The 25,251-nt window shown below is 43.2% G+C and overlaps 2 protein-coding genes across 3 annotated transcripts; both read left to right on the top strand.

Annotated features, from left to right (window-relative positions):
- Nucleotides 1–1,144: 1,144 nt before the first annotated feature.
- On the top strand, nt 1,145–5,884 carry LOC130296305 (keratin-3, type I cytoskeletal 51 kDa-like). The gene is made up of 8 exons (XM_056547696.1): nt 1,145–1,963; nt 2,228–2,310; nt 2,836–2,992; nt 3,081–3,242; nt 3,803–3,928; nt 4,769–4,983; nt 5,075–5,172; nt 5,438–5,884. The coding sequence occupies exons 1-8, from the start codon at nt 1,364–1,366 to the stop codon at nt 5,533–5,535; spliced, it is 1,539 nt and encodes a 512-aa protein (XP_056403671.1). The 5' UTR covers nt 1,145–1,363; the 3' UTR covers nt 5,536–5,884.
- Nucleotides 5,885–18,527: 12,643 nt separating this feature from the next.
- Nucleotides 18,528–24,854, top strand: LOC130296307 (keratin-3, type I cytoskeletal 51 kDa-like). Of its 2 annotated transcripts, none has more exons than XM_056547700.1 (8): nt 18,528–19,312; nt 20,159–20,241; nt 21,597–21,753; nt 21,845–22,006; nt 22,860–22,985; nt 23,154–23,368; nt 23,461–23,636; nt 24,487–24,854. In XM_056547700.1, exons 1-8 carry the CDS (start codon nt 18,683–18,685, stop codon nt 24,501–24,503), a joined length of 1,566 nt encoding a protein of 521 aa, XP_056403675.1. In that variant the 5' UTR covers nt 18,528–18,682; the 3' UTR covers nt 24,504–24,854. The 2 variants fall into 2 exon arrangements, with proteins under 2 accessions (XP_056403675.1, XP_056403674.1); XM_056547699.1 differs by having other exon boundaries at nt 24,497–24,854.
- The last annotated feature ends 397 nt before the right edge of the window (nt 24,855–25,251 follow it).

Here is a 25,251-nt window from a genome sequence, read left to right on the forward strand (position 1 = left end):
ATAGGTAAGTAAAAAGATAGGTAGGTAGCTTGCTTAGTGGGTAGCAGGTAATAAGCAGGTAGGTAGCCAGGTAGGTAACTAAGTAGGTAGATAGGTAGCTATGTAGGTTGGTTGATAGCTAGGTAGATAGCTATGTAGGTAGGAAGGTAAATAGCAAAGTAGGTAAGTAGCTAGCTAGCTATGTAGGTAGCTATGTAGGTCAGTAGTCAGATGGCTAGGTAAGTGGCTATGTAGGTAGGTAGCTATGTAGATAGGATAGAAGTCAAGTAGGTAGCTATGCAGGTAGGTAGGAATGTAAGTAGGTAGCCAGCTAAGTAGGTAGCTAAGTCGTTAGGTAGGTAGCCACCCTTCCCCCTCCAAGATGACAGGATGAAAGAAAAAAATGATTATGCTTACCTCACGTCCCACGCAGCAATCTCCTCTACAGCCTGGCCATATCTTTCTTTCGCCACAGTGCAGGTACTAATGAGGGACTTCATCGGTATCTGGGGCAAAGTTTATCATGTCTTCTCAGTGTAGGTTGTAAGTGGCGCTCACTCGTCTCGGGATCTGTGACTGGGTTCCCCATTAGCGAGTGCACACTTGTGCTGGACGGGCCCCTGTGATGTACCTATGCTTCGGTGGCGTGTGCCTCGGCGGGGGCCAATTTAGGCAAAACCTAGGTGCGTCACTGTTTCTGGGTTCATGTATGGAGGTCCGGTCATCTAATGGTTGCTGCAGAAAACATGTCTGGCTGGATGCGACAAAATCTAGGGGTGTCAGGATCCAGACCCACAGCGATCAGATTATTGCCATCATTATAATATGATAGGAGTTTTTATGTTCACACATCCCTTTAGATCTAAACATCTAATAAAATAAATATGAAGTTGTGGCATTTTTTGAGATTACTTTAAATGAATACCATAATGATTACCATAATGAATACTCATAAAAAGATTAATTCTGTATTGTCTTATAGGTTTCACTGAGAGTACCTGAGTAAAACTTAGTCATGAAGTATAACAATGATTCCTATGGTGTATTGAGACATAGAAATCCTACTCTCTATCAAGGTGTTCAGATGATGTGATGGTAAGATGTGCTCCACCCTTAAACCACGCTAACACGACAAACAACCCAAGGGCGAGAAGACCAGCGGCTAGAGTGATGCAAATTAATTAATAATGATAATTGATAAATGCTATAAGCAGTGGCAATAGCTTGGCAAGGAACTTGATGTCTGGAAAAAAACCATTAACATTTGGGCTTGACACACCCTTGGAATCCAGTATATAAAGAATAGGAACTGTGCAGATATTACTCTTTCCATAGAAGCTGCTTTTATTTTCATCTGGAAAGGGTGCCCTTTTGCTTGAACAACATGTCTTACTCTTTAAGGCAGTCATCATCTCACCAAGCCTCAGGCTCTAGCTCCCGAGGATACGGTGGAGGCGCAGGTGGATTTGGTCAACATGGAAGTGGTGTTCATGCTGGAGCAGGCTTTGGACAAGGTCTCGGTTTTGGTGGCGGGCATGGCGGGCATGGTGGTCATGGTGGTGGTTTTAGCAGTGGATCTGCTAGCTATGGCCATAATGTAGGTGCTGGTAGTGGTTCTTATGGAGGAAGCTTTGGTGGTGGAGCAGCCAGTTTTGGTGGAGTCCATGGTGGTGGAGCAGCCAGTTTTGGAGGAGTCCATGGTGGTGGAGCAGGTGTTTATGGAGGAGGCCATGGTGGTGGAGCAGGTGTTTATGGCGGCCATGGTGGTGACAGCATCTTCTCTGGAAATGAGAAACAAACCATGCAGAATCTTAATGACCGCTTGGCCAGCTATCTGGACAAAGTCCATGACTTGGAAGAGGCCAATGCTGAGCTTGAACGTATGATTAAAGAATGGTACGAGAAGCAAAGAGGTCATTCCTCTTCAGGAGAGAAAAAGGACTACTCCAAGTATTTCCAGATTATTGAGCAGCTCAAAGGCCAGGTAAGCTATACGAACAGCTAGACGTGTATTTTTCAGTGTCTATGTAAGGAGTGAGAATGAGACATTTTAGGGCTACATGGTGTGACAGCTATGTCTTTTACTCATTTGTATAGTGAATGTAGTTTCAGTTGCCTCAATAGAAATTTGGGTAGATAAATACATTTTAATGCCATTATTCTAGACTTTTAAAGTAAGTCCACACAATTTCCTGCTGCTTGTGTCACATTAAATTAAATAGCATCCACAATTCCTCGTTCCTTGCAGATTACTACAGCCTCCAATGAAAACGCAAGCATTGTCCTGCAAATCGACAATGCCAGACTTGCTGCTGATGACTTCAAGATGAAGTAAGTGTGCCATAGTACAAATGCTTATCTAATGTAGAGCTTGTTCAGCATAGGCATTGGAAGTCAATACCACCTTAACTGGTCAATACCACCTTAAGCCCAGCCAATACATATACGTGTTATGGAGCCAACAAGGTAAATCATTCATAAGTGCCCAAATGTATGTGTTGTCAGGTAGGAGAATGACCTGGCTCTCCTTGAACTCCTTAGCTCAAGAAAATCTATTTTATTCTGTCCAATAAGAAAAAAGTACTAATACCTCGAAATATGAGTAAGAGGGTCTGTACATAGAGATAGAGTATGACTTCTTAAAGGGTGGGACTCTTTTTGGAGAACATGTCTAAAAACATATCTAACTTGAATCAACATAACCAATTCTACAAATGTAACCAATGTGAGCTTGTTGCAGCTATAGGCCGCTAGAGCTTCATGATAAAGAAACCTACCTACACACATCACCGTGACCACCTCCTGTCCAACAATAAACAATGTCATTCCTAAGACCCTATCTGTGTGTCTTATCAGGTACGAGAATGAGCTGGCTCTCCGCCAGAGTGTAGAGGCTGATACCAATGGCCTCCGCAGAGTCCTGGATGATCTGACCCTGTCCAAATCTGACCTGGAATCCCAATTCGAGAGTCTTATTGAAGAGATTTCCTTCCTCAAGAAGAACCATGAAGATGTAAGTTTTAAAACAATTTCCCAAATATGTATTGCTCTTATTCCCATCCCATGTACTAACACCAATTGGTGATATTTGTCACTCACAGGAACTTAAGGGTCAACATGAACAAACTGTGGGTGATGTCAACGTAGAAATGAATGCAGTACCAGGCAATGATCTGACTAAGACCCTCAACGATATGAGAGCACAATATGAAGCTATGGCTGAGAAGAACCGCAAGGATGCCGAAGATCAGTTCAATAGAATGGTAAGACTCCTATTTAGGTTCTATTTCATTGAGTCTTCTTTCGACTGCATATAGGTGGTCGTAACCTACATAGGGATTCTGAAAGTAAAAAACAAAAAGAGAGATGTGCGCTCTCGTATAGTACGTTCCGATACAGAAGCTAAGCTCCAGCTCCTTACCGGATAGTCTTGTTCTGTCAGAACAACACCCGCACAAGCCCGTAGTCAATACACCATGATCAGCAGCCGGCTGGTCCCACGTAGATCCTCCTAGGAATCCCATCAAGGAAATGTATAGGAAAGCACTGGACAGTGCGGAAGAAAAAGAACCAATGCGGGCGCTTCCTCTTCCATTGGTTATTTTTCTTCCGCAGTGTCCAGTGCTTTCCAATACCTAACCAACAAAAGGACATGGGGCACAGGAGATATTCTTGAGGTTTTAGATTGCCTATAATATCAGAGCCTGTCCTCTTGTAAAAGGGACAAAATGGCTCCCACACACAGTTTATAGCTGACATGCAATCTTATTGGTTGTTCGTTCCTTTTAAAACTAACGTCAACAACTGTACATTTTGTCTCTAGAGTGAAGGTCTGAAGAAAGAAATAACCACTGGCGCCCAAGAAGTTCAGACCTCCAAGAGTGAAATATCTGAACTGAAGAGGACACTTCAAGCTTTGGAGATCGAGCTTCAGTCACAGCTTGCTATGGTGAGAGACTTTTTACCGAAAAATATGATATTTTTACTTACAGGTGATACTAATTCATTCAAAGCCCAGGGGGACAACTTGAAGCTCTTGGGCCAAAATGCAAAATATACAAAATGCCAGGGACAAAAGCCATGGGGTGACTGCTACTCCGTCTAATATTATCTTAAAGGGGGTTCTCCACCATAAGGTGATTTTAGTACGTACCTGGCAGACAGTAATGGACATGCTTAGGAAGGATCTGCACTTGTCTTGGGGCTAAATGGCTATGTTGTGAGATTACCATAACACTGTGGCTAGCTTTTTGTGAACTGGTATTTCCTGTTTGAGTTTTCTTCTTTTGCCTACAAATCCCATAATTCAATGTTCCACCCTCCCACACATCAGCCACCCCACCCATTGAAACATAAATGAGCTGCATCCATTCAAAAGACCAGTGTTTTCAATCAGGGTGCCTACAGCTGATGCATAAATACAATTAGTTGCAGATTGATCTCTCTCCCACCAAGCGGTCGCTCCACCCATTGAAGCAGACAGGCTCCCTGTCATCAGCTGAATAGTGATGTCAGGTCTCGGCCACATTGCAACCTGGGAAAAATCTGAGACAACAGTCATTTTGTATGCTGTTAAAAATAAATATTGGGGTGAAAATCACAGAAGAATTGTGAGAAAACCGTCACACACAGATACAGACACTATATTATGAGGGTACACTAACTTTACAGCCCCTGCAGCATAGTCGAATAAAAAAAAATCCTGGAATACCCCTTTAAGTGCAAAACCAATAGGAAAGTTCTACATAAGTATATATGGTGATTTATGGCGATGTCTCCTCTTTTGCAGAAAAAATCACTGGAAGAAACATTGGCAGAGACCGAAGGACGCTACTGCATGCAGATCGCACAACTGCAGATACATATCTCAGGAGTGGAAGAGCAGCTGGCATTGCTCAGAGCCGACATTGAGTGCCAGACTGCCGAATATGAAGATCTGCTGGACATTAAGACCAGGTTGGAAGCAGAGATCGAGATGTACCGCAAGCTTCTGGAGGGCGAAGGGTAAGAACGAACATTACAGTTGGAAGAGCATTTACGTGCATGGTTTGGTGGGACTAATACAAAAATAATAATTGCCCTATAATATTTTCAGTGGTTTAGGACAAACCGACAGAAAAACAACACCAGTACCAACACGGGCCCCTCAAACTACACCTAGCAGAACCGGGAGTGGTTCAGGATCAAGCACAGGTAAACATTGTACCTAGTTACTCAATGAGGGAGTTTTATCAAAACCCGTCCAGAGGAAAAGTTGACCAGTTGCCCATCGCAACCAAGGCCTCTGAAAAAAGAAAGTAGCGATCTGATTGGCTGCTATGGGCAACTGGGCACCATTTTCTCTTGACAAGTTTTGATAAATCTCCTCCAATATCCTTACCTTCTGTGTAAAATAACTCTTACCCAAAGTGTTATCAATGTTGCGATGATAAATGACTCCACTTTTGACTTCTTTCAGGAGTAAAGAGGACAAGGAGAGTAAAGAAGGTCATTGACATCATTGAGAATGGTAAAGTTGTGCGATCAGATGTTGTGGAAGAAAATGAAGAATACTAAAAGCACCCGCCAAGCCAAAAAAAGAGAAGATGTCTGCTCAAGCAAAATGGAAACCTGCCGGGTTCATTCACAAATCCTTTGTTTTTAGTATCCTCTACTTCTACTTTTATGGGATGATATTCGACTGGGACGAAAAAGAATAAGGAGGCCAATCTGTAATGTTGTATAGTTGGAGAATGAACATCATGTGATTTTCTGCGCTGCCTTTCCGCAGCTATGTATGTTTATGTAAGTCTCTCATCCCCATAATGCTACAGTAATCTGTTTCTGCTCAATATTATCTTCATGTTCAACATTATTTTCTTTTGCTTTGCACAATTGCAAAAAATAAATACTTTTCTGATGCAAGTTATACCAGGTCTGGTTGTCATCGTTCATTCTTTAAAGGGGTACTCGGCCCCTAGACATCTTATCCCCTATCCAAAGGATAAGATGTCTGATCGCGGGGGTCTACCTGCTGCACCGGCGTTCGTTTAGAGCGGCGGGTGCAGCGCTGGAGGCTCGTGACATCACGGTCACGCCCCCTCAATGCAAGTCTATGGGAGGGGGCGTGCACGCCCCCTCCCATAGACATGCATTGAGGGGGTGTGGCCGTGATGTCAAGAGCTGGGCGTGGGCGTAATGTCACGAGCCTCCGGTGCTGCACCCGACGCTCTAAACAAATGCCAGTCTGGGGTGCCCAGCCGAGATCGCGGGGGTCCCCAGCGGCGGGACCCCCCCCCCGAACAGACATCTTATCCCCTATCCAAAGGATAGGGGATAAGATGTCTAGGGGCGGAGTACCCCTTTAATCATCATAGAGCCAAAGAAATAAAAAAAAGGTATCCCTAGACCGAGGGCGAGTGGTCTACCAGGTGAGAGCTCATGTCATATACCACCTGGTGGTGGTAACAGGTATAACAGCTATCTATTGACCTTGAGATGGCTGCTTGACAGTCAATATAGTTCTGCTTGAGGAGCAAAAAAAGGATTGGTCAAGTAGGACTTATGCCTATCCATTCGTCTGGTTTTTCTCTAAGAGTCTTGGCTCTCAGGAAGGGGTTTCTTGCAGCTACCTATACCCTATGTTGGGTAAAATGCCATGTATTGTTGGCCATGTATGCTGAGGAGTCACAGAGTAGGAAATGGACATACAAGGAGACACTCAAGGCCAGGGCTCCCGGGCCAAAGCCCGCCGTAAAAAAAAAAAAAAAAAAGAAAGAAAAAACTTTGTTAAAGGTCTTCCACCTTTACAACTTAACCTTTATTATAGTAAGAGTAAAAATGAATATATAAATCATGTGACCTCCTAACCAAAGTTAAAAAGTCAGTATGTATCACTTGGGTCAAAGTAACCACCCTATAACTATATTACAGGAAACGGTGATCAGAGGAGGCAGATCTCCATCACCTACACTGGAGGTACTAATATTAAAATATTAACATGCCCTCCTCGACATGTTTCGCTGTGACAGCAGCATCATCAGGAAGCTAAAGAGGCAATGGCCATTACAGCTGGTTGACAGCTAAATATATTGAGGAGGGAATGTTAAAGGGGTACTATTTTTTTTTTTTTTTTTAATCAACTGGTGCCAGAAAGTTAAACAGATTTGTAAATGACTTCTTTAAAAAAATCTTAATCCTTCCAGTACTTTTTAGGGGCTGTGTACTAAAGAGAAATCCAAAAAAAGAAATGCATTTCCTCTGATATCATGACCACAGTGCTCTCTGCTGACCTCTGCTGTCCATTTTAGGAACTGTCCAGAGCAGCATATGTTTGCTATGGGGATTTTCTCCTGCGCTGGACAGTTCCTAAAATGGACAGCAGAGGTGAGCAGGGGGCACTGTGGTCATGACATCAGAGGAAATGCATTTCTTTTTTGGATTTCTCTACTGGAAGGATTATGATTTTTTTAATAGAATTGATTTACAAATCTGTTTAACTTAAAATTGATTTAACAAAAAAAAGTTTTCCACAGGAGTACCCCTTTAATATTTTAATATTAGTCTTTTCAGTGTGTAGGTAAGAGATCTTTATCCTCCATTTTTATTCTTGTTATAATAAAAGTAAAGTTTTTGGGGTGGGGTACATTTAATTGGGGAGGGGGGGGTAGCCCAGGTTTTGGGCCAGGGGTCTTGTTTGATATATTGGGCCCTGCTCCCCTGTTTAGAGTGTTGGGTTTAATTCTTAAGGAGACATATTACCACCTCAATGCAAGTAAAAGGCCTCTCTGCCCGCCAGCATCCTGTTTTATACTGATAAAGGGCAAAATATCCATAAACAGCTGTCTGCATATGGGTAACTCTTTATGAGGAGATTCTGGCTTGGCTAACAATCCAAAGTCATATTTTAAAGGGGTAGTCCAGTGGTGAAAAACGTTTCACCTATCCTAAGGATAGGGGATAAGTTTGAGATTGCGGGGGGTCCGACCGCTGGGGCCCCCTGCAATCTCTCTGTACGGGGCCCCGACTCTCTGGCCAGATAGCGCGTGTCGACCTCCGCACGAAGCCGCGGCCGACACGCCCCCTCAATACATCTCTATGGCAGAGCCGGAGATTGCCGAAGGCAGCGCTTCGGCTCTGCCATAGAGTTGTATTGAGGGGGCGTGTCAGCCGCCGCTTCGTGCGGAGGTCGACACGCCCCCTTCCTACTGGCTGTCGGGGCTCCGTACAGGAGATCGCAGGGGGCCCCAGCGGTCGGACCCCCCGCGATCTGCAACTTATCCCCTATCCTTAGGATAGGGGATAAGTTGTTCACCACTGGGTCACCACTGGACTACTCCTTTAAGCCACTTAAACGGTTGAACATTTATTTACAGGGAAACCAGCAGGTTAGAGGCAAATCCCCATAGCAAACCTCTTCTAAACTTGGCAGTTCCCGAGACAGGTGTCATCAGAGAGCACTTAGACAGAAAAGAACAACCTTAACTTCAGAAGCTCATAAGTACTGAAAGGATTAAGATTTTTTTAATAGAAGTAATTTACAAATCTGTTTAACTTTCTGGAGCCAGTTGATATATACCCCTTTAAGTCGTTTCCAGTCTGCTCTCTGCTGGCACCTACTATGCGGAGCAGGAGAGCTTCGCTATGGGGAATAGCATCTGCTTAGGACAGTTCCTGACACTGACAAAGGTGGCGTCAGAGAGCACTGTGGTCAGACAGGAAAGAACTACACAACTTCCTCTGGAACATAAAGCAGCTGATAAGGCTTAAGATGTGTCAATAGAAGTAGTTTACAGATTTATATAATTTTGTGACAGTTGATTTTGAAAAATGTCCTTTCTTCCGGAGTACCCCTTTAACATTCTGCATAGAAGACCTGACAGGTAATTTATAGCAATGCAGTTTTTAATCCAAACTCACATCACTCACTCCTATAATATTAAAGGGGTACTCCTGTGGAAAACTTTTTTTTTTTTTTTTTAAGTCAACTGGTGCCAATTACTTCTATTAAAAAATCTTAATCCTTCCAGTACTTTTTAGGGGCTGTAAACTACAGAAGAAATGCTTTTCTTTTTGGATTTCTCTGATGTCACGACCACAGTGCTCTCTGCTGACCTCTGCTGTCCATTTTTTGGGGAACTGTCCAAAGCAGGAGAAAATCCCCATAGCAAACATATGCTGCTCTGGACAGTTCCTAAAATGGACACCAGAGGTCAGCAGAGAGCACTGTGTTCATGACATCAGAGAAATCCAAAAAGAAAAGAATTTCCTCTGTAGTATACAGCCCCTAAAATGTACTGGAAGGATTAAGATTTTTTAATAGAAGTAATTTACAAATCTGTTTAACTTTCTGGCACCAGTTTATAAAAAAAAAAAAAAAAAATTTCCATGGGAGTACCCCTTTAATACTTTGCTCTCATACACACCCACCACAAGTGTTTCCCCCCGAGCACCGGCAGCTTTTCTGCTCGACTTGTTGGAAACTGGCAGCTCGATACTTGCCAAGTGCGCTAGTTAGATATTTATCGGCTTTGTCATTGCAATTATACAATCCCAAATGCTGAATTAAATCGAAATTACGACAAATCTAAGATAAGGTTTTTAATGAGCTGTGAGCTAAGAGTCACCAGGCAATTGTCACACCATGGGAAACTATTTTCCATCTAAGTATGAGCTCAAAGACTGGGGGGGGGGGGGGGGACAATAGTCTGGGTGCAGCTACTCATCCAGTCTAGGTAAGTGCTGGACACATTTGCTATAGGTCATTGTTTCCAATCAGGGTGCCTCAAGCTTTTGCAAGACTACAACTCTCAGCATGCTCGTGCCCGGACAGCCTTTGGCTGTCCGGGCCCGGGCCTGTTGAGAGTTGTAGTTTTGCAAAAGCTGTAGGCATCCTGGTTTGGAAACACTGCTATAGGCCATGGAATGGGTGCCATCATGGCTATACTTTTACCTCCCATAAAGACCCTTACAGGGGTATTCCAGGAAAAAAAAGTTTTTATATATATTTATACATCAACTGGCTCCAGAAAGTTAAACAGATTTGTAAATTACTTCTATTAAAAAAAAAAATCTTAATCCTTCCAATAATTATCAGCTGCTGAAGTTGAGTTGTTCTTTTCTGTCTGACAACAGTGCTCTCTGCTGACATCTCTGCTTGTCTCGGGAACTGCACAGAGTAGAAAGAGCTTTGCTATGGGGATTTGCTTCTACTCTGGACAGTTCCCGAGACAGGTGTCATCAGAGAGCACTTAGAAAGAAAAGAACAACTCAACTTCAGCAGCTCAAAAGTACTGAAAGGATTAAAAAAATTTTTTATAAAAATAATTTACAAATCTGTTTAACTTTCTGGAGCCAGTTGATGTATATACTGTATATTAAAAAGTTTTTTCCTGGATAACCCCTTTAATGTGTTTCCCCATAACTTCTTTGAAACATTAATTTTACCCCCCCGAACTGCAAAAAATTTGGACTTTTATAGAACACGAGGCCATCTTAAAGGAGTACTCCGGTGGAAAACTTTTTTTTTTTCTTCTTCTTTTAATCATCTGGTGCCAGAAAGTTAAACAGATTTCTAAATGACTTCTATTTAAAAATCTTAATCCGTCCAGTACTTATCAGCTGCTGTATGCTCCACAGGAAGTTGTGTAGTTCTTTTCTGTCTCACCACAGTGCTTTCTGCTGACACTTCTGTCCATGTCAGGAACTGTACAGAGCAGGAGATGTTTGCTATGGGGATTTGTTCCTGTTCTGCACAGTTCCTGACATGGACAGAGGTGTCAGCAGAGAGCACTGTGGTCAGACAGAAACGAAATTAAAAAACAAAAAAAAACTTCCTGTGGAGCATACAGCAGCTGATGAGTACTGGAAGGATAACATTTTTTTTATAGAAGTAATTTACAAATCTGTTTAACTTTCAGGCACCAGTTGATTTTAAAAAAATCCCACCGGAGTACCCCTTTAAAGGGAACCAATCATGAGCTTTTACCATATATATACACATTCCTTCCCGCAGTGTCCCCCGCCACCCACTTAGGTAGTTCCCCCCTGGCGGGGAGCTATACTTACCTAGTCCATCTTCTTGGCTGTAATCATGCCCACTTCAGCATGATTGATAGCCCAGGCACGGCCCGCGTCATCGCTCTGCTCTGTCTGCTTAGGGAGCAGAGCAGTGACCTGGGCTGTCAATCACACTGAGGGGGCGTGATTACTACAGAGAAGATGAGACTAGGTAAGTATAGCTCTCCGCCTAGGGGACTACTTACGGGGCCAGCGGGGGAGACGTTTAAAATTCATATCCTGACCCTCCCTGTGGGTAGGAATGTCTCCCGGGGATGGTGAGGATGAAGATTTCACCATATTTAATGCATTGTCACGCATGGTAAAATCTCATGATTGGTTCCCTTTTATTAACTCTTATTCTGAATGGCAATATTTAAGATTCATATGGAGAGAGATAACGGAGCACTCACCCGGTGTATATCCCAGGCTGGCAGGTAGATGGCGACGATCGTCTTCTCTTAGCTGGGAGGCGGTGGATGGTCCGGGGGGAGCTCAGACGTTGGCCACTGTCCGTATCATGCCACTTGGCGCCAAGTGGCGTGATACAGACCATGGCACCGAAACGCGTTGTCCTATCATTTCTATTTCAATAAATCTTTTGTCCTGTGCAACCGTGGCTGTTGAGTCCTGTTCTTTACAAGCAGAAGCGCTCCGCCCAAAATTCCGTTTTTCATGTTCACTTCGCATCTACATTTCCGTACTCTTGGAGATACGGAAAAGGGGAAAGTGAGCGGCACACTGCATATACCCCACTCATCCTTCCCCCCACAGAGGGTTTTTGTTTTTGCTCTGCTGGAATCTCCCGGCGGACCACGATGAAACCCAAGACGAGGTGGTGAGTTGGGCCCCTTCGTACCCCCCTTTCTCATGCTATTCCAGACCTTTATGTCAGACATATATTTATTTTTTATATATGGAAATGGGATTTTTTTTTTCCAGTAAGGATGTCTATTGCTATAGATAAGGATCCATGAATTTTTTGGCATGAACACCTGCAGACAAAGCCTGCTACCTGCCCTGCGGAGATATCCCCACACATTTGACACACTATAGGTCTGACCGTTTCTGAAACCTCAGAACCCCTTTTTTTTTTCTCTCCCCCCCTCCCTTTTTACGGCATTTTTACCACACCATGATTTTTTAGATCTCAAGCAATGACATATTTACTGTCTTTCCCTTTATGTATACATATCCCATATGTTTTTTTATCTGTCATTTTAGTGATTGTTCTTATCTCTTCTCTACACTTATATTTGTCATCACTTTAGTGATCTCTGTGGACCTGAGGAAGAAGCTTGTTAACGCCGAAACGCGTTGTCCTATGATTTCTATTTCAATAAATCTTTTGTCCTGTGCAACCGTGGCTGTTGAGTCCTGTTCTTTACAAGCAAAAGCGCTCCGCCCAAAATTCCCTTGTTTTTCCTGTTCACTTCGTATCCAATAATTAGGGACATCTGGAATTACACCAGTACCGATTTGTATTTTGTTTCTTGTTGGTTCATTATCCATTTAAGAACTAAAGATTCATTTGGTTGTACAGTGATCCCTCAACTTAAAATGGCCTCAACATACAATAGTTCCAGCATACAATGGTCTTTTCTGGACCATTGTAACTTGAAACCAGACCCAACATACAATGCTATGGAAGCTGTGAAACATGTCAATGGCTGGAAGGACCAACCAATCAGAATAGGCATTCACTGGTAAAACCCTTGTATTCCTAAAGTGTATGCACTGACTGGCTGTCTGGTAGCGCCCCCTACAGTACAGGGAGCTACTACATGTTCTGTACTACTTTTAACCTATGCTGCTCCTTTGGACACCAAGTAAGGGCAGTTCCATTTTACTTTTTTAGGACACTGTGTACTGTACAGGACCCTGAAGAAGCTTCTGTCCTCTAAATAGACCAGTATTTCCCAACAAGGGTGCCTCCAGCTGTTGCAAAACTACAACTCCCAGCATGCCCGGACAGCCAAAGGCTGTCCGGGCATGCTAGGAGTTGTAGTTTTGCAACAGCTGGAGGCACCCTGGTTCGAAAACACTGAAACAGACAGTGATTTATAGCTCCCAGCAGATCTTTCAGGATTTGCTTTATCTATATTAGTTATCTACTTATTTTTGTTTAATCCTCACTTTTTCCTATTTTTAGGGTGCGTTCCCACAGGGCGTATACGCAGCGTATTTGACGCTGCGCAAATTTTACGGCAGCAGCGGGAAATACGCTGCGTATTCCTTGCTCACTATACACACAGGGCTTTCTGCCGGCAGCCCTATGCGTGTAGTGAGTTTTAGAGGCGGGGCCGTGTGCCGGCGTGACTGTGACGTGCGGCTCCGCCTCCAAAACTCACTGCACACATAGGGCTGCCGGCAGAAAGCCCTGTGTGTATAGTGAGCAAGGAATACGCAGCGTATTTCCCGCTGCTGCCATAAATTTTGCGCAGCGTCAAATACGCTGCGTATACGCCCTGTGGGAACGCACCCTCAAATGCCATTTTGGTGGCTTCAGAACCAGGTTTCCATAGAGTTATGGTCTCAACATACAATGGTTTCAACATACAATGGTCGTCCTGGAACCTATTAATATTGTAACTTGAGGGACTACTGTACTTAATGGACTAAATGTGTGATTCCCATCTGCCTCTTTACCTTGTCTGTCCTGTACAGGCTCAATGCAGCTTCCTGTTTTGGCCCTGAGATGTGTAGGCGGTCCCATAGAGCTCTGGCCAATGGCATTTACACAGTCATATACAAACACATCATCACATACAATCACAAACACAAACACATACATGATACATACTTCAAATCAAAAACTAACTAGTTCTTGTCTTGCTCACCTGTGCTCTCTCAGACTGTTAAAGGGGTACTCTGGAGGGGAAAAAAATGTTTTGAAATCAACAGGTTCCAGAAAGTTTTACAAATTTGTAAATTAATTCTATAAAAAAAAATCTTAACCCTTCCAGTACTTATCAGCTGCTGTATGTTATACTTTTCAGTTTTACCACAATGCTCTTTGCTGCCACCTCTGTCTTTGTCAGGAGCTCTCCAGAACAGGATAGGTTTGCAATGGGGATTTGCTCCTGCTCTGGACAGTTCCTGATACAGTTCCTGACACTGTGGTCAGACTGGAAAGAACTACACAACTTCCTTTGAAGCAAACTGCAGCTCTTGTTTTGGCAATGGAGTCTTTTTTTTTTACTTATAATGGAGTCTGTTGGGTAAAGTGGTGTTTGTCATTTTGATGTGAAGAATAGTGGTGCATGTTGCGCTATTACCACTATCAAATCTGACATAACTACCAACAAAGCCTTTGAATGAGGCCATATTGAATGATAGTATTACATAGTAGGAAGAAGTTTGTTCATACAGGGGTACAAATAGGTATAACTGGATGCTAGTGGTTAGTACCATGAAGGCACCGGGCCTTGTCCAGAGTATTTAAATGGGGAACTCCGTTGACCCAGCATTCGGAACATTTTGTTCCGAACGCTTGGAGCGGGCTGCGGGGGGGATCGTGATGTCGTGGCCACGCCCCCTTGTGACATCATGTCACGCCCCCTCAATGCAAGTCTAAGGGAGGGGTCTTGGCAACCCCTCCCACAGACATGCATTGAGGGGGTGTGGCATGACATTACGAGGGGGCGTGGCCATGATGTCACAACCCCCGCTGCCAGGACCCAGTGTTTGAAATGAATGCTAGGTGCTGCACAGAGATCGTGGGGGTCCCAGCTGCAGGACCCTGCGATCAGACATTTTACCCCCTATCCTTTGGATAGGGGATACGATGCCTAGTGGCAGAGTACTCCTCTTAAAGGAGAAGAGCAGTGAAAAATAACTTATCCCCTATCCAAACGATAGGGGATAAGTTATAGATCATGCTAGGTCTGACCGCTGGGACCCCCCGCTATCTCCTGAACGGGGTCCCAGCAGTCTGCCGGAAGAGGCCATTCCGACCCCTGAAGGAGGCCGCGGCCGACACGCCCCCTCCATGTATCTCAAGTCTGTGGGAGGCAACCCCTCCCACAGACTTGCATTGAGGGGGCGTGGCATGACATTATGAGGGGGCGTGGCCATGATTTCACAACCCCCGCCGGCAGGACCCAGTGTTCGAAACGAATGCCAGTTGCTGCACAGAGATCGTGGGGGTCCTAGCTGCGGGACCCTGCGATCAGACATCTTATCCCCTTTGGATAGGGGATAAGATGTCTAGTGGCGGAGTACCCCTTTAAAGGAGAAGAGCAGTGAAAAATAACTTATCTCTTCTATCCAAAGGATAGGGATAAGTTATAATATATTGTGCTGGGTCGGACCCCCCCCCCCCCGCGCGATCTCCTGAACTGGGCCCCAGCAGTCTGCCGGAAGAGGCCATTCCGACCCCCGCAGGAGGCCGTGGCCGAGATACATGGAGGGGGTCCCCTTCCAGCAGACTACCAGGGCCCCATTCAGGAGATTGCAGGGATACCTTCGATCCATAATGGATCCCCTATGGATAGGGGATAAGTTATCTTTCACTACACTACTCCTTTAAACACAGGGCTAGGACAGAAAACCTACGTTTTGATCTGTGTGAATGTCAGCTACGACTATGGCTCATATTTCAGGCATTCTTGCAGATGTACAAACCCTTTCCTACTATGCCATGCCTTCTTCTGAGAATAGGCACCTCCTAAGGTTACTATGCCAAGCCTTATCCTGAGAAGGTTTAACCTCTCAGAGTATTTGTAGCTACATGTCCTATTGAGGAGATTGCAGTTCTCGTAGTACACCGTCAGGGTGCACAGAGTCCCAGTTCTAATTCTAGTCCCTACTTGTGCTAGAAGCCATTCGTCATTGTCATGAAGTGCTCTTCCCAATTTATAAGGACAATATACATCACAATCTGATGAATCCATTCATTGGGTACAACTTCAGGAGATTAAGCCAATTGCTAACTACAGCACAAAAGTAATAAGACATTAAAGTTAAATTAAAGTTTTAATATTTATGAATATTGAATATTATAGAACTGGTTAGAGATAACAAAAAAAAAAAAAAAAAGAGTATCACAATTTTCCTATTGGTCTTGTTTTTTCTTAAAGTGCAGTCTTGGACCATAAGTATGTGTAAGATCAAGACAACCTTTGGTCTTAAAGGGGTATTCTGCCCCTAGACATCTTATCCCCTGGGGACCCCCGCAATCTCCGAGCTGCACCTAGCATTCGTTTAGAGCTGTAAGCTCGTGACGTCACGGCTGCACCCTGCTCATCACGGCCACGCCCCCTCAATGCAAGTCTATGGGAAGGGGCGTGACGGCCGTCACGCCCCCTCCCATAGACTTGCATTGAGGGGGCATGGCCGCAACGTCACCAGTAGGGTTTACCGTGACGTCACAATCCTCCACCCCGCATCGCCAGTCATCCGGCACGGGGCAAAGTTCGCTCCGTGCATCGGATGTCTGGGGTGCCGTAGTCGAGATCGCGGGGGGTCCCCAGCGATCTTCGTTCTGCACCCGGCATTCATTCAGAGCGTCGGGTTCAGCGCCAGAGGCTAGTGATGTCACGGCCGCACTCGCTCGTGACCTCACGGCTATGCCCCCTCAATAAAAGTCTATGGGAGAAGATGTGATGGTGACGCCCCAAGCCTCTGCCCCGCATCGCCAGTCATCCGGCACGGAGCGAAGTTCGCTCCGTGCACCGGATGTCTGCGGTGCCGCAGCCGAGATTGAGGGGGTCCCCAGTGGCAGGACCCCTGCGATCAGACATCTTATCCCCTGTCCTTTGGATAGAGGATAAGATGTCTAGGGGCGGAGTACCCCTTTAAGATCTTGAGTAGTGGTATATATAGCGCTTAATTACACCCTATTAGAGCATATAGTACAGTATATGGACATCATATCGGGGGCTTTAGTTCTGAGTGACTCGACCTGTGTCCATGTACTACATAAATGGCCATTCATTCAAATGGCCCCAGTACAATACTACATGTCCCTTACAGGGGCCTCTGAAAAGGAAGGGTATGTGAACCCCGGAAATCTTATAAATTGTGATAATAATCGTAAATGAATAATACATTGCATTATTTCCTCATATACTTCTATTAGCTAAGACACAGAAGCAGACTTACTGTTGCAAGTGCCACAGAATACTGGCACAGTTTACACCGACTAATAATCTATGTAAACTTAGATTAGACAGTCTAAAGGTGCACCAATTAGGTTAAAGGGGTACTCTAGTGGAAAACTTTGTTTTTTTTTTTATCAACTGGTGCCAGAAAGTTAAACAGATTTGTAAATGAAACAACCAAAGAAAACGAAAAACATAAGAAACCGGCAGTTTCGCACATGAGTGCGTGCTTCTTCCGGCCTCGAGGCCAGAAGAAGCACGCAATCACGTGCGAAACTGCTGGCGTAGCCTCCGAGCACCACACTTCACCAGCGCCTATGCCGTGACCCGGTATCCCACTACCGGACTTCTGGACCCGACAGTCTCTGCTATGCGGTGAGTGCACTTACGATTTCTTTGGTTGTTTGATTTGATACTTCACATTTGTGTACGTGCACCCCGCAGGAGACTTTGATCGGAGGTCATCGAGGACCTTGCTGCTTACATCATTAGGTGATATAGCCCCCTGAGTGCTCTCCCCATTTTCTTGTCTTGGTTTTTGAAATTTAGATTTGTAAATGACTTCTATTAAAAAAATATTTATCCTTCCAGTACTTATTGGCGGCTGTATAATTACAGAGAAAGTTCTTTTGTTTTTGGATTTTTTTTTTCTGTCCACAGTGCTCTCTGCTGACACCTCTGTCTGTATCAGGAACTGTCCAGAGCAGCATAGGTTTGCAATGGGAATTTGCCCCTGTTCTGGACAGTTCCTGCAGAGAGCACTGTGGACAGAAAAAAAAAGAAATCCAAAAAGAAAATAACTTTCACTGTAGTATAGAGCAGCTAATACATACTGTAAGGATAAAGATTTTTTTTATAGAAGTAATTTACAAATCTAAATTACAAAAACCAAGACAAGAAAATGGGGAGAGCACTCAGGGGGCTATATCCTAATGATGTAAGCAGTAAGAATTTCCACTGGAGTACCCCTTTAAGCCACTGGTGCACTCTTAGATGGTCTCGTATAAGTTTACACCGTCTAGAATATTTATGCCCAGCTGTTGCCAAACAGTAGTTCCCAGCATGTCCTCTTGGTGTATACCATTATTTTTTGTCGCAAGAGCTCTTATGGGGAATTTCATTTCACCGCAGCTGCAGGGTTTGGAAATGAAGCCCCCTAAAATATCAGTTCTGAATATGTGTTTTTGTTTTTGTGTGTGTGTATTCTTTATATGCTCGTAATCCCTTTTTAAATGATCATATCATGTTCTCTATAGGTGTTCTGATGCATAATTCCTTGCACTCCACCCTCAAACCAAAAGTGCATGATAATCAAACCAAGGGTGAGAAGACCAGCGGCAAGGGTGACGCAAGGTTATTATTAATGATAATTGATCAAAGTGGAGGCAATAACTTGGCAAGGAACTCTTCTTTTTGACAAAGAGAAAACATTAATATTCAAGTGTGACACACCCTTTAAATCTGATATATATATATAAAGAATACAAGTTGTTCAGATATCACTCTTCCCACAGGAGCTTCTTTCTTTTCATCTGGAAAGGGTGCCCTTTTGCTTCAACAACATGTCTTACTCTTTAAGGCAATCATCATCTCACCAAGTTTCATCCTCTAGCTCCTATGGTCATGGCGGAAGCGTAGGTGGTTACGGTCAAGGTGGTAGTTATGGTGGTGGAGTAGGTGTAGGACAAGGTGTTGGATTTGGTGGTGGTGCTGGTGGTTATGGTGGTGGTGCTGGTGGTTATGGTGGTGGTGCTGGTGGTTATGGTGGTGTTGCTGCTGGAGGACATGGAGGTTTTAGCAGTGGATCTGCTAGCTATGGTCATGCTGGTGGTGCTGCTCATGGAGGAAATTATGGTGGTGGAGCAGCTGGCTTTGGAGGAGGTTTTGGTGGTGGAGCAGCTGGCTTTGGAGGAGGTTTTGGTGGTGGAGCAGGCGGTTTTGGAGGAGGCTTTGGTGGTGGTTATGGAGGAGGTGACGGCATCTTCTCTGGAAATGATAAGCAAACCATGCAGAATCTTAATGACCGCCTGGCCAGTTATCTGGATAAAGTCCGTGCTTTGGAAGAGGCAAATACTGAGCTTGAACGTAAGATTAAGGAATGGTATGAAAAGCAAAGGCCTGGTAGCACCACTGGTGAAGGCGCAAAAGATTACTCTCAGTATTTTGCCACCATTGAAGATTTAAAAACTCAGGTAAGTTTAATAATGAAAAAAATAATTGTTCCATGATTTAATATTTTGTCAGAGCTACAATATTACTATAATTAAAATCACAGAGTGTTCACTTAACCCTACAAAACACAGTATGCCAATGAGCAAATGCATAGATAGCATAGCATAGTTTTTATAACAGTGACTAAAATAGGCATACAAATATAATGTATAACTGGGGTGATTTGTAACTAGGTGCTAGAGGCCTGAGGCGGGTCAATGAAATAAATGAGGACCTCAGATTGCAATTATATTATTACTCATGTTGGCTCAGTAATTGGCCCTCGTTGGCACAGTTACCTTGCAGCACTAGGGTCCTGGACTTTAATTGTGTCAACACTGCATTGTGTTCATATGCTGTGGTTGGCTATCTTCCTTCACACATTCCTCTAGCTTTAAATTTTGTGTGTGTCTGTGTGTGCTTGAAACCATGAACATAGATTACCATCTAATGTTGGAACAGATGTGTGTGGATAATATGTGTAAGATGTCGTCTATATACCTACACCAGTTGTAATGCTATTCAATGAGTAGAATTCCAGCTCCCAAAAATATGATGTATAAAAGTCCAAAATGTATTTCACATAATTAAAAAAATGGCGTTTCTGCTATGATTTTAAAACCACCTTATTTTGGTTTTCATTTTTTTAATTATGTGAAAGACATTTTTCCAATCCATAGAGTCTACAAGGCGGTGAGCTCGTCTTTATTTCTATACATCTATACAATATGATGGGACCGTCTCATTTGAAGAGAGAAAAATCATTCTACATACTACTTTTTAAAATGATTTCTCTAAAATATCTAAAATAAATTTCATTTTTGCAGATTGTTCAAGCTAACAATGAAAATGCAACCATTATCTTGCAAATTGACAATGCCAGGCTTGCTGCTGATGACTTCAAGATGAAGTAAGTTTGAGAATGAAAACTGTTCCGCCATGACTTGCAATTATCGTGTAGTAGTAGTCACAGTACTAAAAAGATGTTCAACAACATATCCACTTAGCTCATATGACATACATAGGGTCAAAGAAGCTAAGATATGATGTTTTTATAAGCTAAAAAGTTGGTGTTTTGAGAGCTGGGACTCCACCAAATAATACCCCAATGTCTCAGCTTCCTAGACCCTACCAATTTAAATTTCAATTGAGTTTAGTTAACTGCAGCCACACCCCTTCATTCTGATTTATGATCATAATGTTGACTTCATGAGTTATTGACTGTAGACCTTTGCAGTAACTATATTACCATGGATAATTATAGTGTGACTGGTTATTGATGGGCGTTCTCGAAAATAATGTAGGCACATCAAAAAGCCAAAATAGTCAACTGGAATAATATGAATCAAGTGACTAAAGCATTGTCCAGGTGATTAGATCCCTGACCACCTTTACTCAAATGTCTATAAGAGGGTCTAGCGCTGCATACTGTGTGATCTCTTAAAGGGTGAGACTATTTTGGACTACATGGTTAGAATTTATCTAACTGATATCGGCTCTCAAGAGATTATCAACATAACCAATTTCACAAACAAGTAGGCTTTTTGCATCTAGTGGCTGCTAGTGCACCATTAAAGGGTTCCTATATTATAGATTAATGTATGCAGAATAACTTTCCAATTGCATGTTCTTCTTTCTATGCTTCTTTCTATTTAATATTCCACTTTGAAAAAATGACCACTAGAGGTCTCCCTACCAGTCCTGGTCTCAAGCCCTTTTTATACATTTCAGACTCATGCTGGAGTCTCAGACTGCAGCCGAAGACACAGACAAGCTCAGCACTGCTCCCTGCCTGACAGGCAGGAGCCAGCACTGTGTTCATAGCACAGCAGGGTATACTCCTGACTCTGCCTTACTGCATGCCCTCATTCATTTTACTATCTGAGCTCCAATCTTTCTTCTCTCTGTACATGTAGTTGTGAACAGAGAGAAGATTCAGAGCTGCCAGCTGAGCTTGTCTGTGTCCCGGCTGCAGTCTGAGATTTAGGACTCCAGCATTAGTCTGAAATCTATAAAAAGGGCTTGTGGCCAGGACTGGTAGAGAGACCTCTAGTGGTCATTTTTTCAAAAGTGGAAAATTAAAAAGATAGAAGCATATTATTTAATAACATGCAATTGGAAAGTTATTCTGCATACACTAATTTATAATCTAAAGGTTTTTTTTTTAATGAAAGATACCCTTTAAAGAACCCAACCTACATGCATCAATATGATCATCTATTGTCCAACAATGTTATTCCTAAAATGATCTGTTTATCGTGTCAGGTATGAGAATGAGCTGGCTCTCCGCCAGAGTGTAGAGGCTGATACCAATGGCCTCCGCAGAGTTCTGGATGATCTGACCTTGTCTAAGACTGACATGGAATCTCAGCTTGAAAGTCTCATCGAAGAGATTGCTCTTCTCAAGAAGAACCATGAAGATGTAAGTTGGGAAGAACTCACATGGACATTTTATTTAATGTCAACACCCTAATATAGAATATTGTAAGAAATGCAACTCTTTTTCTTCATAGGAGGTTAAGGGAGTCCAAGCACCAACTGTGGGTGAAGTTAATGTTGAAATGAATGCTGCACCCGGTAATGATCTGACACAGATCCTCAATGACATGAGAGCACAATATGAAGCAATGGCCGAAAAGAATCGCAAGGATGCTGAAAACCAATTCAATAAGATGGTAAGGGTCTATGCAGGTAGGACTGTCTATGGCTTACTGTAGGGCCTACTATAATGGTAGATTGGACTGATTATGCTCTACGTGCGGAATGTCAACAAAGAATGTAATTCTATTGTGTGAATCTTGTAGCCACGTAAGTTGCTTGTCTTCGTTTTTAAAGAACAAGAATCTGTCAATTTCCTTTAAAGGGGTACTCCGCCCCTAGACATCCTATCACCTATCAAAAGGATAGGGGGTAAGATGTCTCATCGCGGGGGTTCCTCAGCTGGGGACCCCCACGATCTCCTGCCGCACCCGGCATTTGTTTAGAGCCAGAGGCTCATGACGTCACGGTTATGCCCCCTCAATGCAAGTCTATGGGAGGGGGGCGTGACAGCCGTCACTCCCCCTCCCATAGACTTGCATTGAGGGGGCATAGCCGTGACGTCACAAGCCTCCGCCCCACATTGCCAGTCACCTGGCAAGGAGCGAAGTTCGCTCCGTGCACCAGGTGTCTGGGGTGCCGCAGCTGAGATCGCGGGGGACCCCTGCGTCCAGGCATCTTATCACCTGTCCTTTGGATAGGGGATAAGATGTCTATGGGTGGAGTACTCCTTTAACATCTAATATTCTTCTGTTTTGTAAAAATTTGTATAAAGAACACTATTTAAATATTGATTACTTGAGTTAAAATTATCCAGAATTCGTTATGTATCTTAGACAGTATGGTAGACAAAGTTTCCTATACTAGCAGGTAATATTATTGGTGACTTCAGTAGAAGTATATGACTAATGGTATACAATGACACCTACAGTGAGCCAATAAAAAGTCATGGTCTACAAATATTAATAAGATTATCTTTCTTCTCTCAAGAGTGAAGGCCTGAAGAAAGAGATATCCACTGGCGCACAAGAAGTTCAGACCACCAAGAGTGAAGTATCTGAATTAAGGAAGACTATTCAAGCCTTGGAGATCGAGCTTCAATCCCAACTGGCCATGGTGAGTTTTACAATTTGCTTTCCACACTTGAGTAGACTGTAGACTTTAGCTGTTTCACTCGTTCCAAACCGTTTCCGGCTCGTTTTGATGAAACGCCATGATGGGCATGATGGAGACCTCCGATAATCATAGTCAGTTCTTCAATGGTTGAATCTTTTTCGTTTGCAGAAAAAATCACTGGAAGACACCTTGGCAGAAACAGAAGGACGTTACTGCATGCAGATCGCACAACTGCAGGCACAAATTTCCGTCATTGAAGAACAGTTGGCACAGATGAGAGCGGACATTGAGTGCCAGACAGCCGAATATGAAGATCTGCTGGACATTAAGACCAGATTGGAAGCAGAGATCGAGACATACAACAAGCTTCTGGAGGGCGAAGGGTAAGAATGACAGAAAGAATCGGTGGAAAGCTTATTTGGTTGTTTTGTCGAGACTAATGTTTTTAATAATAATTTTCTTTTAACAAATACAGTGGTATAGGACAAGGACAAGCCGGTGCAACATCAACATCATCATCATCTAGAGCAACATCATCGGCAACAGCATCATCGGGAACAGCATCATCATATGGATCAGCATCTAGGGCAACTCAGCCTGCTACCATCAGGGCAACTAGTGGATCGGGCAGTGCTTCCGGATCCAGCACAGGTAATCATCTATTGCAATATATAGGGGGTAATATACCATCAGCAAAGAATTTCCAAACCATATAACGTTATAAGAGCAAAAACTGAATCCACGTCAATATATAAGGTGCCTTAGCACCACTTTCCTAAATTTTGACTAACATCTATATATCTTACAATAGTTCTTGTCTTAGCTTTGCTGAGAAGACCCAACAGACTCAATACCACTGACCCCCAACCTGGGGCTCTTAAAGGGGGTAATCCGCTGGAAAATATTTTATTTAAATTTATTTAAATTAACAATCATCAATGTAAATTATTTCAATTAAAAAAAATCCTAATCCTTCCAGTACTTATCAGCTGCTGTATATTACAAAGGAAGTTCTTTTCTTTTTGAATTTCCTTTCTGTTTGACCATATTGCTCTCTGCTGACACCTCTGTCCATCTCAGGAACTGTCCAGAGCAGGAGAGGTTTGCTATGGGGATTTGCTCCTATTCTGGACAGTTCCTAAAATGGAAAGAGTTGTCAGCAGAGAGCACTGTGGTCAGACAGAAAGGAAATTCAAAAAGAAAAGAACTTCCTGTGGAGCATACAGCAGCTGAGAAGTACTGGAAGGATTAAGATTTTTATATAGAAATAATTTACAAATCAGTTGATTAAAAAAAAATTCCAGCTGAGTACTCCTTTAAAGGACAAGTATCATGTCAAAAAAACGTATCCCCTATCCTTCGGATAGGGGATACGTTTTTTTGACATGATACTTGTCATTTAAGCTAATGCAAAGCTATGATTTCCATTAAGCCCTGATAGTTACAGGCGGCATCCATGTTTGTGAAAAAAAAACTAACATACAGAATGATTAATGTACAGGTCTTTCTAGGCGCTAGAAGGACTAGAAGGGTAAAGAAAATCGTTGACATCATTGAGGATGGAAAAGTAGTAAGATCAGAAGTTGTGGAAGAAAATGAGGAATACTAAAAACGCTGACGAAGCCAAAAGAGATGATGTCTGCTCAACTATAGTAGAAACCTGCTGGGACCACTTGCATTTTTTATTAGACTCTACTCCTTTCTTTTTCTTTGCTGTCTTCTTGCAGATGTTCATACAAGTGTCTTGAACCACATTTGTACTCATTTGTACCCACTGTAACAGTCTCCTTGTGGTTTGTGATCTGTCCATCATTATCATTACATATTGGACATTATTACTTTTGCTTTGCATAACCTATGAAATAAAGATTTTCCTGATGCAATTTACACATGACCAGTTTTCTTTCATGGTAGTTAGATGGTGGGACTTGATACTTAGTGTCTCAGCTTAAAGAATGCTGGCTGATTGACACACACACACACTATTACATGGAAAGCTGTCAATCATTCTGTGTGGGCGGGGTGAGCAGGACTCTTACTGTCTCTCCTAGGAGTCCTGTCAGGATTTAGGCTTATTTATACCTTGAAATATTTCTCCAAAACACATAATCCTATATATCACGTACCTCAGCTTCTATCCCACTATACCATGCTGCTCTCAGATAGGCCAGCAAAAATCCCCTGACAGGATCACATTAAAGGGGTACTCCGGCACTAAGACATCTTATCTCCTATCCAAAGGATAGGGGATAAGATGCCTGATCGC

Source organism: Hyla sarda, chromosome 12 (assembly GCF_029499605.1).
Source record: "Hyla sarda isolate aHylSar1 chromosome 12, aHylSar1.hap1, whole genome shotgun sequence".
NCBI classification, from domain to species: domain Eukaryota; kingdom Metazoa; phylum Chordata; class Amphibia; order Anura; family Hylidae; genus Hyla; species Hyla sarda.